The following is a 16,108-nucleotide window of genomic DNA, read 5'->3' as shown; positions in this document are numbered from 1 at the left end:
AAAATAAAAATTAAGCTTAAGACTATTTTTTTGATATTTAAGACAATTTTTAAAAAAATCATATTTCAACATTCCTAGTATTTTTTAAATATAATTAATTAAATTAAATAAATTCTTAAAATTCCTTTAGTAAAGCTTTATTAAAAGAAAGCAATATTGATGTAAATATTTTTTCGAAATTGGTTGCTGTTCTTATCTTTTAATAAACCATTTGTTATATACTGATTAACACTGTAATTTATGTTCTTTTAGTGCTTAATTTTGTCTTTCAGTGCAGACCAACTCACACGCACACACACAAAGCTGTCTGTGTCCTTGCCACATGCAACGTCTGCTGGAGCTGCTGCTGCTGCTGTTGCTGTTGCCCAATGGCCGCAAGGAATTTCACACAATTGCTAGAAAAATTGCAGAAAATTGAAAATGTGCGAGAGCGCATAAATTTTTACTGCGTCACTTGTGAATGCTAAATTGTTGTTATTTATGTGGGCACTGTAAAGCCAAGGTCCGCCACTGTAGCCCCACCATTTCCCCTCAAAGAAGATAACATCTCGGAGGAGAGTAAAGGACACAAATCGATTTCATTTCGCACATCACTTGATGCCATGTCACTGCCCCCGAGGAGTTTTGTTGCAGTCTTCGGTGGGGAATCACACTGAAGTCTGCCACAAAACGCTGCGGGAGTTCAAGGTCACAGGATATTGCAGTGGGTAAAATAAAAGTTTACGATTATCAATTTTCACAGCAGTCCTCGCTTGAGAACGTGCAAGCCAGTGCGGGCGAAAAGTCGAAAGAAACTGCAGCCGAAATGAGCCATCGAGGAGACGATCAGCAGACCAACACCCAGGGATATGGCTTCCTCCTGGTGGCTCTCCAACCAGCAGAGCAGTTTCCTGCACGGCTTAGCCATCAGTTGCATTTGCCGCTCGGCCGCATGTTCCACACAGCTCTGGCCATAGAGCAGGATATAGGACACCTGCATGGTTTCCTCCTTCTCGATGATTACATGCTTTTTATCGGCGCTGGTTTCGTTGTCCTGGAAAACGAACTCAACCACGGCCACACAGCGGAGAATCGAACCGCATCGCGAGCCACCCAGACCAGCTTGTGGCTTACTCCTGGCCAGAGCTTCATTGACATCGCTGGTTAGTTCCAGGCACTTTCGATCCCCTAGAGGATTGTGGTTCAGCATGGCATACAGCTTCTCCAGCTTGCAACCGTAGAAACCGAGGCGAACGGATTCCTTGTTCGCCTGCCGCAAACGGGAATAGGCCTCACCCCTTCCGTTCTCCCTGCCCGTTCGCACCTCAAAGATCTGGGAGGGCGGACGCTGGGGGGCGGGCATCCCCAGATGGGCATACAGTTCGGCAAACTCACAAGGTCGCAGGGAGCTGAGGAACACGCGATCGGCCTGATCCACCAAGATGTCTGTTAGCAGACGCACCACATTGGAGGAGCAGGCCCGGTAGTCGCAGTGCATGAGCTGCTGCTGCAGCAGCTCCAGTCGGGGGACATGCCCCAGGGTGCTGCACAGCACTTCGATGGATCCCCCCCAGTGGCTGGGCATTGGTCTCAGTCGCGTCCGGTAGCGATAGCTCCAGGCGGCGGCCACGAATATGGTCCACAATGCCTCACAGCCCATGAAGTCATCCTGAAGGCGTCGCTGCACGAGGGTCAGGGCCCTCATGTCCAGATGCGAACTGGGGGCTCGTGCCCCATTTAGTGGCACTACTATGGACTGCGGCAGTAGGGCCGCCAATCGCCGCCAGCCGATCCGCTTCGCCGGTTGGTGACCATAGAATCCTGGGGCCGAGGCTCCCACCGAAAGCAGCGTCATTTTCACTGGCTCTCGATACGAACGATGTGGATTTTGGTTTCCCTTCAGAGACTGAAATTTTGAAATTGTTTCGCAGAGTTTTCGGCAAGCCGTCGGGCATCAATCTAAGCCACCGACAATATCGACAATCGAATGAAGTGTGTCGCCCAGGTGGCAGGTCGTCCTCGTTGCAGGAGATTGAATTTCGTCCTGAATTCCACTCGGAAAAAAAATTACTAAGGGATTTGGTAAAAGTTGTAATAATTTTTCTTATTATTCAAATCTAGCGAGCTTTTTGATGACAGCCCATTTTGACAATAAAGACTTTAATAAGTCTTTGAGGAGGAAAATATAAAGGAAATTGGTGTTTTAAAAAAGAAGATTATTGAGCATACAATTGTTTCTAATGCGACTATTCTTTTTAGCATCTTAAAATAAAGTTAAAATAATTAAAGGTGTTGTTTAAAACAAACTTAGTCTTTAATTTCGTACGGATAGATACTTTTGAATTTTTTTTTGTTGCTAAGAATGTTTCCAAAACATTGTATTTAGATGTAAGACCGTTAATGTCTTAAAATTTTGAGCAATAATAAAAATTTAGTCCGAGGGATTTATTGTAATTGGACATAAACAACGTTTTATGAGTTGTATTGCCTTACCATTCTCAAAGTTTTTCGAGTGCATTCATAGTAACAGTTGTGAAGTGTGATCTCCGGATGGGTTTCGGTTGGGTTGAGCTTGGGCCTGGCTGTTCTGTAATTGATTAATGGAGCCTGATGTCGAATGCCTGATGCCTGATGCCTGCTGTCTGCCGCTTGATGGCTGACGCTCACCTTATGTCCGGGGGTGACTTAGCCTTTTTGGTCCGGAGCCCCGAGATGAAGCCACCACCACCATCGGGCATCAGCTACAGCATCACCAGGAGTGGAATGGTCAAAGTTGCATCATAGCTTCCCAGTTAATTGGACACTTTTTCAATACTTTTATCTCCGGCAGCCACCCCCCAGCCATTGGGCCTCTCCACCTGCTGCTGCATGCGTAATTTATTGATATACTCCCGCTAAATTATGAGTCTCCTGGGGGCCGCGAGAACGAAATAATTTTTTGTTTTCCCCGCTCTTTTTCCCCCATGCCAGCAGAAGGGGAAAAGAGGCTGCAGGTGTGGGTCTGTGTGGAAATCAGTTAACCGAAAAAGTTTGCAACTTTTTGCCGTGCTCGCTGCCTGTGAAATCAAAGTTGGAGTTTATTCAAATAAACGCCGACATTAAGAGAGTTGCAACTGTTGCGTTGCGTCGTCGTTGGAAGGCGTCTCCTGGCATTCGGCGGCATAAATCAGGGCCAACAGCCGTGGCAACTTTTCTCCCCAGATAAACTTTTGACGTCATTTAACCCTCTTTTTTTCAGACAGCTTTTTTTTTTTTTTTGGGGTGCCTGCAATGTTATTAATATGCCCAAGTTTCTTTTGGCGTTGTCAATTCCCCGGAGTCGCTTTCTGCTAAATAATTCCCGTTGCCATCGATTTCCCGCCACCAGGAAAAAGCAATTGTCTTTAAGGGATTCCCTTCGTTTATTACATACTAAGTGGGGGCCCATTTTCATATGCTCCTATAAACAGGATATGCAGTGATAGGAAAGTTACCACATAACAAACATATAAAGTTCAGATAAAAGGTAATTAGCCTTTGAAGTTAGGTTTTATTATTTTGAATCGAAAAAACTACTTTTACAGATGTTTTCATTTTTGCCTTTCAGCGAGATACGAAATCACCACGAAGACTTAAATGCGATTTTACGGTCTCCACAATGCGCTCCACAAAAATGCTGTTGTTGTGCAGGACAAATAGCAAATTTCGCAGCGGCAATGAGTTCTGAAATGCAGAAGATGAAACGTGAATCAGTGCGGCCAAATCAATTATCACAAACACTCTCCATCGAATGGCTGATAAATCTATATATGGGGGTTCGGGAGTCGAGATACGGGATTCGGGACTGGGGAAAATAAATATAAATTGCCTGCTGGCTGGCGATTTGATTTCATAAATATGTGCCTCACGTAGACCAGCTCAATTGCCAATTAGAAGCGAGGCGAAAGGAAAAAGCAGTGGCAAAAGCGGCAGAAGAAAACATAAAAAAGAAAAGGCGGTGGCACTTGAAAATTCTGAGGCATCAACGGAAGTTGATTTGTATACGGAATCGCATATAAAAGTAGCCCACTTTTAACCTGCACCTTTCTGGCCAAAATTCAATAAAGCAATCGGAAATTTTTCTCACGTCCCTCTGGGAAATTATTATGGAGCTGGCAGTCGAGGACGGCCGTTTCAAATGGAGTTCTTTAAACAATTTTCCCCAAAAGCCCCCCCACACACACACACACACAGCCAGATGGAGGGGATGGAAAGCTCGAACAAACAAAGCGTGTCCCCAACTGAAATACAATTACCACGTGGGAGTTTCAGGTTTGGCAACTCACCTGCAGACCGCTCAGAATTTTAGCAAACTTCGGACTGCTAATGCTATCGACAAGTGCTGCGAATTGTTTGTTGCTCTCGAACTCGTCGAAAAATTGCACATACAGTTGGTCCAGTGGCAGGATCTCCATGATCCTCTCCACCATTCCGTGCAGGCCATTTTGGGGTTCCCGATCGCCTGATAATTGATTTAAATACATTTTAAGTTATGTTTATGTACCCTTGTGTGTTATCAGTTGAAAGTTGCAATGCAGTGAAGGAAAGGCATCTTTAAGACAGTCGATCTATCCAAATTTGTCAAAAAGTCTTCTTTCTATTGGAGGTTATATCATGTAACTTCCTACAGACCAGTAAAATCATTTAAATTGAAAAAATATAATATTTTTGTTTTAATTAATATGAACACGCAAACAAAAATAGCAATGCTTTAATAAACTGATCTAATTTTAAAAACTCGTACAACGATATTATATAGCTTCAATAGGTAAATTAAAAAAATTATTTGGGAATTCGACTTAGCTTCACTTTTTTCAAATATATATATGCATAAAATTCCTAATATAGAAGTTTTACAGAATATTTTATTTTTTGAAATAGCTGCAAAGGTATATAGACTCCGGCTTGCACAACTTATTACAGTTTCTTTTAAGTTTTTAATGAAATCAATTATAAAAAGCTACACCTTAATTATCACTCATACGCACCAACGACTTCGCCCAGTTCGGAAGGTTTAAATTTGGCTGCCACCGACTGCACCACCTTAATCACATCCAAACCATGAACACTCAAATAATTAGTGAACTCAAGAACTTCTGGCAGCTGAAGGATCTTCCGCTTGATATCTGCAAAATCTCTGCTGGCCAGGAAGGCGTAGGCTCTTTGAAACTCCGCGTCGCCGTGATAGTATGAGGCCACTATGGCCTGGACTTCGTGCACATAGATCATGGACAGAAAGGGGCTCAGGTCGACGGAATTGTTTGAGGAACTTGGCTTCTTGCGACTCAAGAATATCAAGTCATCGGAGGCATTCGCTTGGCCACTTTCGACACTGCCTTCACTGTTGGTCCCGTCGAGCGTGACGAATCCAATACCGCTCACATCCGATTCGTCACTATCCGGCGTAATCAAATCGCCCTGTGGATAGCCCAATGCCTGGGAAATGCCAGCGGCACAGACGACCCAAAGTAGCAGGTGACCGCGATTCATGCTGGCGATGTGATCTCCTGCACCGGTTCTGAACTTCTGGCCGCCTCTTCTCACGGCATCTGTTTGTCCGCCGGGGACTTTGGAGACTTTGGAGACCATTCAGACTCTGACAATCGTTTTGTCCCGGCGATTATTTAATTTAATCAGTAACATTCAACAAAAACACTCACTTGTTGGGGGGGAATTCATGACCGAGGTGCAGGCAAGAGAGGTCACTATACTCTTAAAAACAACCCAATACGTTTGAACGAATAACAAGAAGTCTTAATTAAGTAGTCTTGTATTTTACTGGCTACTTTTTAGTTTACAGATGGCATATATCAAACAAAACAAACAAGATAAGTATAATTTTTAGTGTAAAAAAAATTTGTTATTTTATTGCATGGTAACTGACCTATATACATCGAAGTTTTTTACTTGATAAATGCTTAGCTATAAATATTTCATTTTATAGAAATATTGTAACAAACCATGACCTGTAGTTTAGCAAATAAATAGATTCTTTTTGATCTATAACCAAACTAATAAAAAGGCATTCTATATAATTATTTAATAAACGTATCGCTAAACAGTTTGATGGCTTACGATTTATAATTTGTTAAGCTACACCCGAAATAAAAATAGTCAAAGTATCTAAACAATAGTTTGTAAGTTGAATTTTTAATACTATGAGTTTTAAATTAATGCCACGAAAGTATCAAAACGAAATGTATGTACAGGGGATCTATTAATTCGTATTGAATTAATACTTTACTACTTAAAGACACATTTATAAACAGTTTTTTTTTTTTTTTTGGTGTAGACCTAGTCTTTTTTGTTTATCTGCAACTTAAAGCTGGAGTTTATAAAATATTGATTTATATGGTGGCTGGTGGCTGCGATTAGGATATAAAACATGACTTGGGGCCACCGCCACCGCCACCGCCTCGTCCTCGTAAATTATCCAAATGGGCGAGTTTCCTGTGGGCTTTTAGGACAACTGCATTTCCGTCGATGCAAATCAAAGAAATGCACACCCAATTTTGCCCCTCTTTGCGGGTGGGTGCCTGTGATATTCACACTTTGACAGCTGGCGGGAATGTCACCCGGTTAGTCACTACTGTATGTGTGTGTCACTCAGTCATCCAGTCATGCAGTCATTCAGTCAGTCAATCGCTCAGGCGCCCATTCAGGTCTCGCTTCCAGCTCGCTCGCTTGTCAAACTGTGCATAAAATATGTACATGCATATGTCCCGGCAACCACACACACACACACACACACACTCACACTCACAATCACAGTCACACACACACAATCACAGTCATGTGTACCCGCACTCCGACTGATATATTCATTTGCTCATTCAGCAAGTTAAGTAGGAATAAAATTGTCAATTTTCATGCCATTATTTCATGTCGTCGTCGCCGTTTGCCGCTCACTTTCGCATGTGTCAACTGTGACACTCTCCACTCGCGTCGCTGTGTGTTTTCGGATATGATTTATTCACTTGGCTTGATTTATTACAAGCCCACACGGCCGCAGCCTGTAAATTGTTCTGCCTACAAACCAATAATAATTGTATCGTCGTCAACGTTAACGTCAACGTCAACCAGCCGAACGAACTTTAGTTGCACCGCAATTTTTTACATAAATTATTTGACTAAGCCCCCAACTTGATTAAAACTTAGCCTAGACTTCGCCTGTAAAGTCGGTTTTTCCGTAACGTATGACACTTTATGAATTTGGCGAGCAAAGTTTTGAGGGTGCAAACTTTTGCCGGTGTCGGCCTGAAACCGTAAACAATTGGCCGGCAAGTTATCCTGCACTAAAACAAATTGTTTTCAATTCGATTAAAGTTTGTTAAGCTGCCATTTATGGAATAATTTGTCAATATCGACTATTTAATTCAATTTGACAACAGTGATTTAAATAGTATAGGTTAATCTATGGCTCAAAGCAGTGGCAAAGGAAAAAAGGTTTAAAAGATAATTCATTTGCATAAAAATATGGTATTCAATCTTGATCAGAAGTTAATTTTTGAAGAGTTTAAAACCATTTCTTGGAGTATTTTTTAGAGACACAAACTTGTACTCTGCTGTCTGAGATTGAATAAAATTGAAAAAATATTAAAGATCAGTAACACAATTTATTTTTAAATACATGGGTTTTTCATGTATTCACGAATTCTATTTTCGGTTTTAATATTTAGTGAGAACTGTTTTTGCCAGTGCATTGAGCGGGCCGAACTTATAAATTAATTTCGCCCCCCAAAAACACTTCAGCGAGCTGGTGGCATACCTCAGCTGCCATAAAGGTGGCAGCTTGGGCGGCGGCCCAAGTTGGCGGCGACTTAATTAACTGCAGTCCGGCAAAGTCAGCGGTACACACGCACCTGAGACCGAAACCGAGACGGAGGACCAAGGACCAAGGAGCAAGGAGGTCGGACTGCATCCTGGTGGGGAAAAGAGGCAGTTAATTTCATGCTGCCTGGCTTTGGACCCACCTGCCCCAGTCCGCGGTGCCATGTGTTTTAAAGTGATTTTCTTGGCCAGGCGCCTTTTGTTTATGTTGCGGCATAAGAGCTCCGCTTTACCGCAAGTGTCAACATTTATTTCCAACTTAACACTTTTGGCGTAACATGGCGCTTAATCCGCAGCGCCAAGTCGAGTCGCGCCAAGAACTTGACTAATTTTGTACAAAGTTCAGCATTAACATTACCGCAAATTAGCAAAAGTTTTCGCACAAACAGCCGCAGCGCAGGAAAACAAAAAAAAAAGTGGCAGTATTAAGTGGAGCAAAGGGGAGAGTAAATCCGATTGCAGGGATTGCAGATGGTGGGAAATGCCGGGAAAACGGGGCGGAAAATGGGCTGCGGGGAGCACTTTGAGTTGTGGCATCAGCAGACGTTGCCTGTAGTATCTGGGATGGTTCACTGACTGCCATAAATTAACTTGTCTAGGCCCGATTCCTTGCCAGGCGGCCTGTCCCCAAAAACTTCTTGCCACATTCACCAGCTGGAGCTGCTCCATTCCTTGCCCCTTTCTTGGCTCGTAATCTGTTTCACACTTAATGTTTTCTCTCCTCGCAGTTCGGTTTCCATTTCCACTTTGGTTGCACGTACGAAAAATTGTTGTTTAATTGGATACATGTTTCAAAAATCGAAATGTCAGCAGATTAGTAAAACACTTGCCTTGGACAATAAAATTAAATCATATCAAATTGAATTCTGGGTTCAATGTCTAACGATAGTTAATAAATAATCATTTTATTTTTCTTACTTTACTAAGTTTTCATAATATTTCATAAGTAAAATAAAGAACATCACTACCTACCTACCTAAAATACCTTAGCTCTCTCATATCTCAAGTAAAATAAAGAACATAAATACCTACCCACATATCTACTACCAACTATTCAAGCAGTTTGTAATTGATTTACTCTTTAATTTTACAATCAATATGTAAGCCATGTCCTATAAATAATCAGTTTTAGTTGAAAGACCGAAACAACCTTTAATAAATACCTATTTATGGATGACGTTTTTTTTTTCACAGTGACGTTTGATTTCGATATGGGTTATTTATAGATGGACAGATCAATCGATATGTACTTTATCCACGCTGACTTGTGCCCGTCAGTTGTCAATCAGTTTTTGGGGTTTGGCTTTGATTTCCATCGCCTGCCCTCCTGTTCCTCTTCCTGTTCCTCGTACTGCTCCTGCGAAGGATGTCAGTGGAGCGTAACAAAAACAGAAATTATGTCCTTACACACAGGTCATCGCCGACTGCCCTGCGCAACCTTCAATCAATTGGGGTTTTTGGTATTTTTGGGCAGGAGGCAGGGGGATTCCCCTTCGCATAAAACTGAAGAGCAGTGTGTTCCATCGCTTTTGACACGTTTGGCAAATATTTGAGCACGTCTAAAAGCGCGTTACGGTCTCCAGCAGGCGTTCAATATTTTCAGAGCGAGCGCAGCAGCCGCAGATGACCGATTTTCACCGCTTTTCACCGCTTTTCACCGATTTTTCCGCCCACTTTTCCGCCTCAAACGCCCCCGCTTCCCTTTCCAAATCGCGTGGCAGTGCGTGCTTTGCCCTTGGCCTGTGGCTTAATTAATTTTCGCTTCCGTTAACAATTTTTATGCGGACTTGGCTCCTTGGGAGCGCTTCGCATGCGCTGATTTCGTGTTTATGGGTCCTTTAATTCGCCACTAATGCGGGTCCGTTTGCGGCGGAATTATTTGCCGGATACATGCGATTAGTTTTGGCCAGATTGCCAATAGTTTTTGCTCTCCATTCAGCAAGCGTGCAACAAGTTAATTACATAATTCAGCACTCGCCTTTGATATTTATGTATGTATGTTCGACCAGGGCACTTCCGATATTCTGGCATAAACCAAATAAACACTAAATTCCAGTTAAATAGGCAACGACACCAGCAGCAGCACCAGAAACTTGGTCAAAAGAAATATAAAATAAAATAAAATTAAATAAAATAGCAAAAGCAGCATCAGCAGCATCGAAAAAAGGAGACTTAAAAAATAAGCTAAAAGTCTTTTGAAGTTGCCAAAGTAAAAGCAGGGGGGAAAATGGGAAAAGCGGGCAAACAGCGCGATATAAAGTTGGGGCTTTTTGGCTTTGACGCACGTAGCTCCCGATTTGAAAGTTTGTCGTGTGTGCTCTCTGTTTATATATATATATGTTTATACATACAAATATACATATAAATATATATATATATATATGAACAACAAGGAATCGACAGAAACTCCAGAGCCCGCTTCTGAGTTTGCTGCAACGCTTTTATTAAGCTTATAAATTTTTTATTTAAGACTTTTCACTTTGAGCAGTTTGGTGCAAGGCTCGGGGCCAAAGGCAAACAGCAGCCACACACCGACACGACAGTCATGTGACATTTATTCGAGTGCGCCAGGAGCACTTCAGTTTCACATTTAACAAACGGCACAGAGCCACTCCATTGCCCCCGCTAACCCGTTGGGCCCATAAATTATCCAAATAGTTAATGCCAAAATTGTGAAATAGTGTGACACTTTCATTAAATGCCCCGAGCGCTGAATAAATGGAGAATTTCAATAAAAATGCCAAAATGCACCGGCCACAACATGCGATGCGAAAATATTTGATAAACTGCAACAATTTCCCCAAGGGTTGACCACTTTTTTTATGCCAACTGCCTGGCAGTATTAGTTTTGCGTATATTTTCGCTGGAAATGCGACTAAACCCATATGGAGTTTATCCGATTTGATTTGTGGCCTGCTAAAGTTTTCAAAGTAAAAATTTTACCAATTTCGGCCATTTTGATAATAAGATGCTGGCAATGTTTATTTGCGTTTGACTACACAGAACGAAAGTCATTTTGGAACAATCGATTTGAAGCTAGAGCTTGCAGGATAAAGTCATAAAATAGTAATAATATCTTTGTATATAATAATGTAAAGTTATATATATATTTTTTTAATTTATAATCTATCTATGGATGTCTGTACTTGATTTTTGTTTTTGCAATTTCGACAGCTTTGTGGAATTTAATTCTTTTACGTTTATGTTCTGTCCAATTTATTTATAAATCAAAAAGTATTAGGCAAATTTTAAAATATATTTATAAATGTTTCCCAATCCTTATCTGGGATTTATACATTTTTTTCCTGTGCAATAGGTCAGTTTGTAGGGTCCTAAAAAAAGCGCCACGTGGTGCATATAAATTGCCAGGTTTTGAAACTTTTCCGTAAAGGTGCAAATTACTTTTGTTCTTTTCTGTTTGCTCTCGGCGTATTTTTTGTTCGATTTTTTCCCTTCGCCTGACAACTGTCAAGCATCGAATTGACCAGACTTTTGGCATTGCCTAAGCGTGCGTGTGAATGACCAAAAACTGGACACGGACGCACAAGTATTTATAGCAGACTCACACATGTCCTAGTCGAGTATGTGTGGTCAAAGGAAATCAATTTCCATATGCAAAAACTTTTTTAGTGCACGTACTGTGGACTGCGGACTTCGAGGGGGAGCCGAAATCGAATTTTGTCCATAAAATATTCAAATTGTTCTGTATAAACGACGCATAAACATTCTTTGTGCAGGCCACCTGCAGTACCATTCCCATTCCCATTGCCATTCCCATTCCCATTTCGATCCCACTCGAATCGCATAAATTTTTATGTCCAAATGCCAAAGGCCGTAGGCAGGCGATCGCTTAATGTGTCCCGCGGCAGAAATTCAATTTGTAGCACATCCGTGGCCGAAAGCGAAAAGGTAAAAAAGCGGCCAGCGGAGAGAGCTGCAAATGCGAAAAAAGTGCAAATGTCTGGCTGGCCAAGCACCAAGCACCAAGGACCAAGCACCAAGGACCAAGCACCAAGGAGCAGGGAGCAGGGAGCCAGGACCCAAATAAACCGAAACAAAATGGGAGCAAAAGCTGAGAAAAACACTGCCGCCTGACTGCTGCTGCTGCTGCTTTTGCTGCTACTTTGCTATGCGAACGATTGATTGAAAATTGATTTCATTATGAACTTGTTATGCATATTCGCCCAACCTTACTAGCCACCCAACCACCCAGCCACATATCCTTCAACACCACCCGGCATTCCCACAGAGTTTTGTGCATCTCAGTAGATAATTGGATTTCGGAAGGTTGCCCAACTCTATTCCGTAGCCGTAGTCCGTAGTCCGTAGTCCGTAGTCCGCAGTGTATTGTGCATTTCCACTTCCAATTAGTTATGGAATTTTTGCTGTATTTAAATTTTCGTATCCCCCAGTTAGTCTTATCGGAATGTGTAAGTTGAGAAGGGAGGAAGATTGTGGGTTCCAACCGAGCACACAGTCCCAGGAAATTAAGCCGCTTATGGCCGGGCCATTCGTTCCCTTTTGTTTTTTAATGCTCAGCCAGGCTTTCCCTTCCTCTGCCTCTTCTTGGGCCAAAAAAAAAATATTACTCGACAGCCAGCCATTCCACTTAAGATTCCGCTGGCCAAGTGCACTTGTGCTGGCCACAAATGGCAATGGCTGTGTTGTCTGTCGCGCGTATTTAGCATAAAAGGTGCGGCCAAGACTTCTCTTCTCCGGGCCTTTGATGTTCCCCACCCAATTCCCGTCCTCGACATTGTTGATATTTTGCATCAAAATTCTGACAAACTTGTTCGGCGCAAAAGGGGTGGGGATGATGGGCAGATCCGAAGCGGAAGTGGCGACATTTTAGGATGTCACTCCGAGTTTGAGGTCGCCGCAAAGTGCGCAACACAATTTGCATAATGCCCGCTGGGACGGATGAATGTGGCTGCGGATGAGGATGGAGATGTGGATGGGTATGGGCATGGGCATGGGGATGTGGATGTGGCGAGGAGGAGCGTGCGGAGAAACTGAATGCGGTCTCGAATTTGGTCTACGTTTCGGGTTGCTCTTGCTGCACTGAGGGAAAATTAATTCAATTATATTCAGATGTCAACATCTCCATTACGAACATGTATTCTGTAAACTACTCTAGTATACCGCTTTTAAATTGTATTATGTCACTTCTTGTTCTTCATTTTTATTAAAAAGCTCCTTTTTTACACTCTTTATTCTTAATATTTATCCTTACAAAATGGAACGATAAATGTTTTGAATACGAACCAAGTTCATCGAAGTAGATATATGTTAATAAAATAAGACAAGAACAAATGGTTTGAGGTTTTATAAGATTGGACCTTCAATCCTCAAACCGTATGATCTTGTCTGATTCTTTTAACCATAATTATAGAACAAAATATATAATTTTTCGATCGATAGCACACACATTATATTGTTTTTTTTTAATAATCTAATAAACCGCATTATTTACATAGTTCAAAAAGAGAAATATTTATAAGATGGATAGATGAGAAAATTTAGAGCGTTTTTATTGTAAATACGGAGTATTATTTGGGATATATATATTTGTTTAAATCCTTCTAATTTGTATCAAATAGTTTATTTCTATATGTAATTTAGTATTTAAGACTTAATTTAATTTATGGTTGGCGCTTGAATATTGTGCCTTTATTTTCTGTGGGGTATACCTTTGCTTAAGAAGTAGTATCCGTTTTTTTTAACAAAATTGTTTGTCAGTGCATGCAAATGAGTGCGAGATGAACAAGCAGGCGGTCTTATCCGCGTCATTATTGGTTCAGGTCTTGTTCGCACTGTAATATTCCACACGCAGACAGCTGCCCGCTTATACCCGTATACCTTACATATCCTTGCAACACTCCTCCTGCCCAAGGACACCATGAAGCGGACGCCCAGGCGACATGCCGAGCGTCAGGCGACGGCCGAGCAGAAGCAAAAGGAGGAGAACGAGCTGAAGTGCGTGAGCGACTTCGAGCGGGTCCGGCGGATCGACACCATGCCGCGCAGGATGGACACCTTCTGGCGGACGGACACCAGGCTGAGCGGCTCGAAGGTCAATGGACTGTGGATGCTCAACCACTGCAGCTACAACAAGGGGCTCGCCTTCACGCTGAACGAACGACGAGTGCTGTCCATCCACGGACTGCTGCCGGTGGTGGTGCGCACCGTTGACGACCAGGTGGCCGCCTGCTCGCAGATCATCCGGACGTTCAACAGCCCCATGCAGCGGTACATGTACATGGCCTTCATGGGGCGCAAGAACAGGCGCCTGTTCTACGCCCTGCTGCTGAGCAATCCCGAACGCTATGTGCCCTACACGGATGTCACGGGCTCGGCCGACTTGCTCAAAGTCCACGCGATGATGAGCCACGGCGGCCAGGGCATATTCATAACCATCAAGGACCTGGGCCACATTCCCCAGATTCTGGCCAATTGGCCATTCCGGTGTGTGCGCTGTCTGCTGGTGAGCAACGGCGCCTCGGTGCTGAGTCTCGGCGACATGGGGGTGGACGAGATGCCCATGCTGTTCTCCAACATCCATCACAACGTGGTCTTCGGCGGCATCCATCCGGACTTCTGCCTGGCCGTGATGCTAGGACGTCGGCACCAACAACGACCAGCTGCTGGAGGATCCCGCCTACACGGGCCTGCGGGAGCCACGCGTCTCGGACGCCCTGTACGACAAGTTCTTCGAGGAGTTCACTCTGGCGGTGATCCAGCAGTACGGTGCGCATGCCCTCATCCTGTGCAAGGACTTCGAGGCGCAGAAGGCCAAGAGGCAGCTGGAGCTGTACCGCGATCGCCAGTGCATCGTGGACGTGGACTTCCAGTGCCTGGCCGCCGTGGCCCTGGCCGGCGTCATAGTCTGCGACAGGCTGAAGAGGGCCTTCTTCTCGGCCAATGTGTTCCTATTCTATGGCGGAGATGCCATCAACATTGGCCTGGCCCGGCTGTGCATGGCCATGCTGCGCAGGGAGGGCATCAACGAGATGAGGGCGCGGCAGCGCATTTGGTTCTGCGATGCGGACGGCTTGATAGTGATGGCCAGGCAGGACATTGCCGAGGAGCTGCTGGAGTTTGCCCAAAGGCGGGAGCCGATCAACAGTCTGGTTGAGGCCATCATGGAGCTGAAGCCCAATGTCCTGGTGGGTGGCTCCTCGCAGCCGAACAGCTTTACGCCCGATGTCTTGCGGGCCATGGAGCAGAGCTCCAGTCAGCCGGTCATATTCGCCCTGTCCAGACCCCAGGAGCAGGCCGAGTGCACGGCTGAGGCAGCCTTCGCCTACACGAAGGGGCATTGCATCTTCATCTCCGGATCGAAGCTGCCGCCGCTGAAGTATGCCAACAAATGGTATCAGCCGGGTCATTGCACCAGTACCTACCTGGTGGCCGGCATTAGTTGCGGCGTGATGCTGGCCGGATTCACCACCATTCCGGACGAGGCCTTCTGCGTGGCCGCCGAGCGACTGGCCAGTCTGGTGTGGCCCTGCGACCTGGAGCAGCGCAACGTCTATCCGCCGATGCGGAAGATGCAGTGCATCAGCCTGCAGATGGCCGAGGCCATCTTCACCTACGCCTTTCGGCGCGGACTGGCCACGCTGTGGCCCCAGCCGGAGAACCCCATGGAGTTCATCAAGGCCTCACTGTACGACCCGCAATACCGCATGAACATCGTGGACGTTTACTGCATGCAAAACCGTAGTATCGCCACCACGGAATCCCACAAATACTACAAGCTTAACATCTAGGACCCATGTCCCTGTACTTACTTACGAGCCATTATTAAATGGAGTGAGCCTGAGAGCTGGGATTAAGGGTCTACTAACTGGGGGGCAAATTGCATGGCGGCGTATCATGTCTAATAACAGTTGTTTGCCCGGCCTGCATATTGATTTCGATTCGAACCAAAGTCGGAAGTACGAAGTACGCCGGCGGGCAATTAATTGCATGCAATTTTCATGTGTCAACTCATGCTGTGTGTGGCCATCGCCATAGCCATAGCCATAGCCATAGCCATACACACTCGAATGCTCGACTGTATAGCATGTATGGCATGTGCATGGGTGGTGTGTTGGCTGGTTCACAATTCTCCAGTGACTGCATTCGAAACTATCGCCGTACGACAATAAAATAATTGAAACAACCACCATGAAATGGTAGGAAACACAGCCACAACAAAAATGCAGACAAATTAAATTGCACGAGTGTTTCGGGTGTGTGTGAGTGTGCGTGTGTGTGTAGTAGTCTGGCTTTGACAGGT

General features: G+C 44.2%; 3 protein-coding genes across 3 annotated transcripts; 1 reads left to right on the top strand and 2 right to left on the bottom strand.

Moving 5' to 3' along the window:
- Positions 1 to 557: 557 nt before the first annotated feature.
- On the bottom strand, positions 558 to 2,112 carry LOC128255097 (protein mono-ADP-ribosyltransferase Parp16). Its single transcript, XM_052984604.1, has one exon. The coding sequence runs from the start codon at positions 1,832 to 1,834 to the stop codon at positions 737 to 739; it is 1,098 nt and encodes a 365-aa protein (XP_052840564.1). The 5' UTR covers positions 1,835 to 2,112; the 3' UTR covers positions 558 to 736.
- A 1,376-nt stretch (positions 2,113 to 3,488) lies between these two features.
- On the bottom strand, positions 3,489 to 5,540 carry LOC128255099 (uncharacterized). Its single transcript, XM_052984607.1, has 3 exons — positions 4,986 to 5,540; positions 4,284 to 4,459; positions 3,489 to 3,681 (listed from the first exon to the last, which is right to left on the bottom strand). The coding sequence occupies exons 1-3, from the start codon at positions 5,485 to 5,487 to the stop codon at positions 3,562 to 3,564; spliced, it is 798 nt and encodes a 265-aa protein (XP_052840567.1). The 5' UTR covers positions 5,488 to 5,540; the 3' UTR covers positions 3,489 to 3,561.
- An 8,045-nt stretch (positions 5,541 to 13,585) lies between these two features.
- LOC128255093 (NADP-dependent malic enzyme) lies at positions 13,586 to 16,053 on the top strand. The gene is given in 2 exon segments (XM_052984600.1): positions 13,586 to 14,443; positions 14,445 to 16,053. Coding segments are annotated over 2 exon segments (1,869 nt in total). The 5' UTR covers positions 13,586 to 13,726; the 3' UTR covers positions 15,597 to 16,053.
- Positions 16,054 to 16,108: the final 55 nt, after the last annotated feature.

This window comes from Drosophila gunungcola (genome assembly GCF_025200985.1).
Source record: "Drosophila gunungcola strain Sukarami chromosome 2R unlocalized genomic scaffold, Dgunungcola_SK_2 000006F, whole genome shotgun sequence".
NCBI classification, from domain to species: Eukaryota; Metazoa; Arthropoda; class Insecta; order Diptera; family Drosophilidae; genus Drosophila; species Drosophila gunungcola.
Note: the sequence above shows the minus strand (reverse complement) of the source record. Positions and strands in the feature narration are given on the sequence as shown.

Bases quoted from the DNA above. Each gene is read 5' to 3' on its own strand.
- LOC128255099 (XM_052984607.1), bottom strand. From the start codon at position 5,487: ATGAATCGCGGTCACCTGCTACTTTGGGTCGTCTGTGCCGCTGGCATT. The intron at 4,460-4,985 runs GTGCGTATGAGT...ATCAATTATCAG, and splicing joins CGAACTGGGCGAAGTCGTTG to GCGATCGGGAACCCCAAAAT. The intron at 3,682-4,283 runs GTGAGTTGCCAA...TCTGCATTTCAG, and splicing joins AAATTCTGAGCGGTCTGCAG to AACTCATTGCCGCTGCGAAA.
- LOC128255097 (XM_052984604.1), bottom strand. From the start codon at position 1,834: ATGACGCTGCTTTCGGTGGGAGCCTCGGCCCCAGGATTCTATGGTCAC.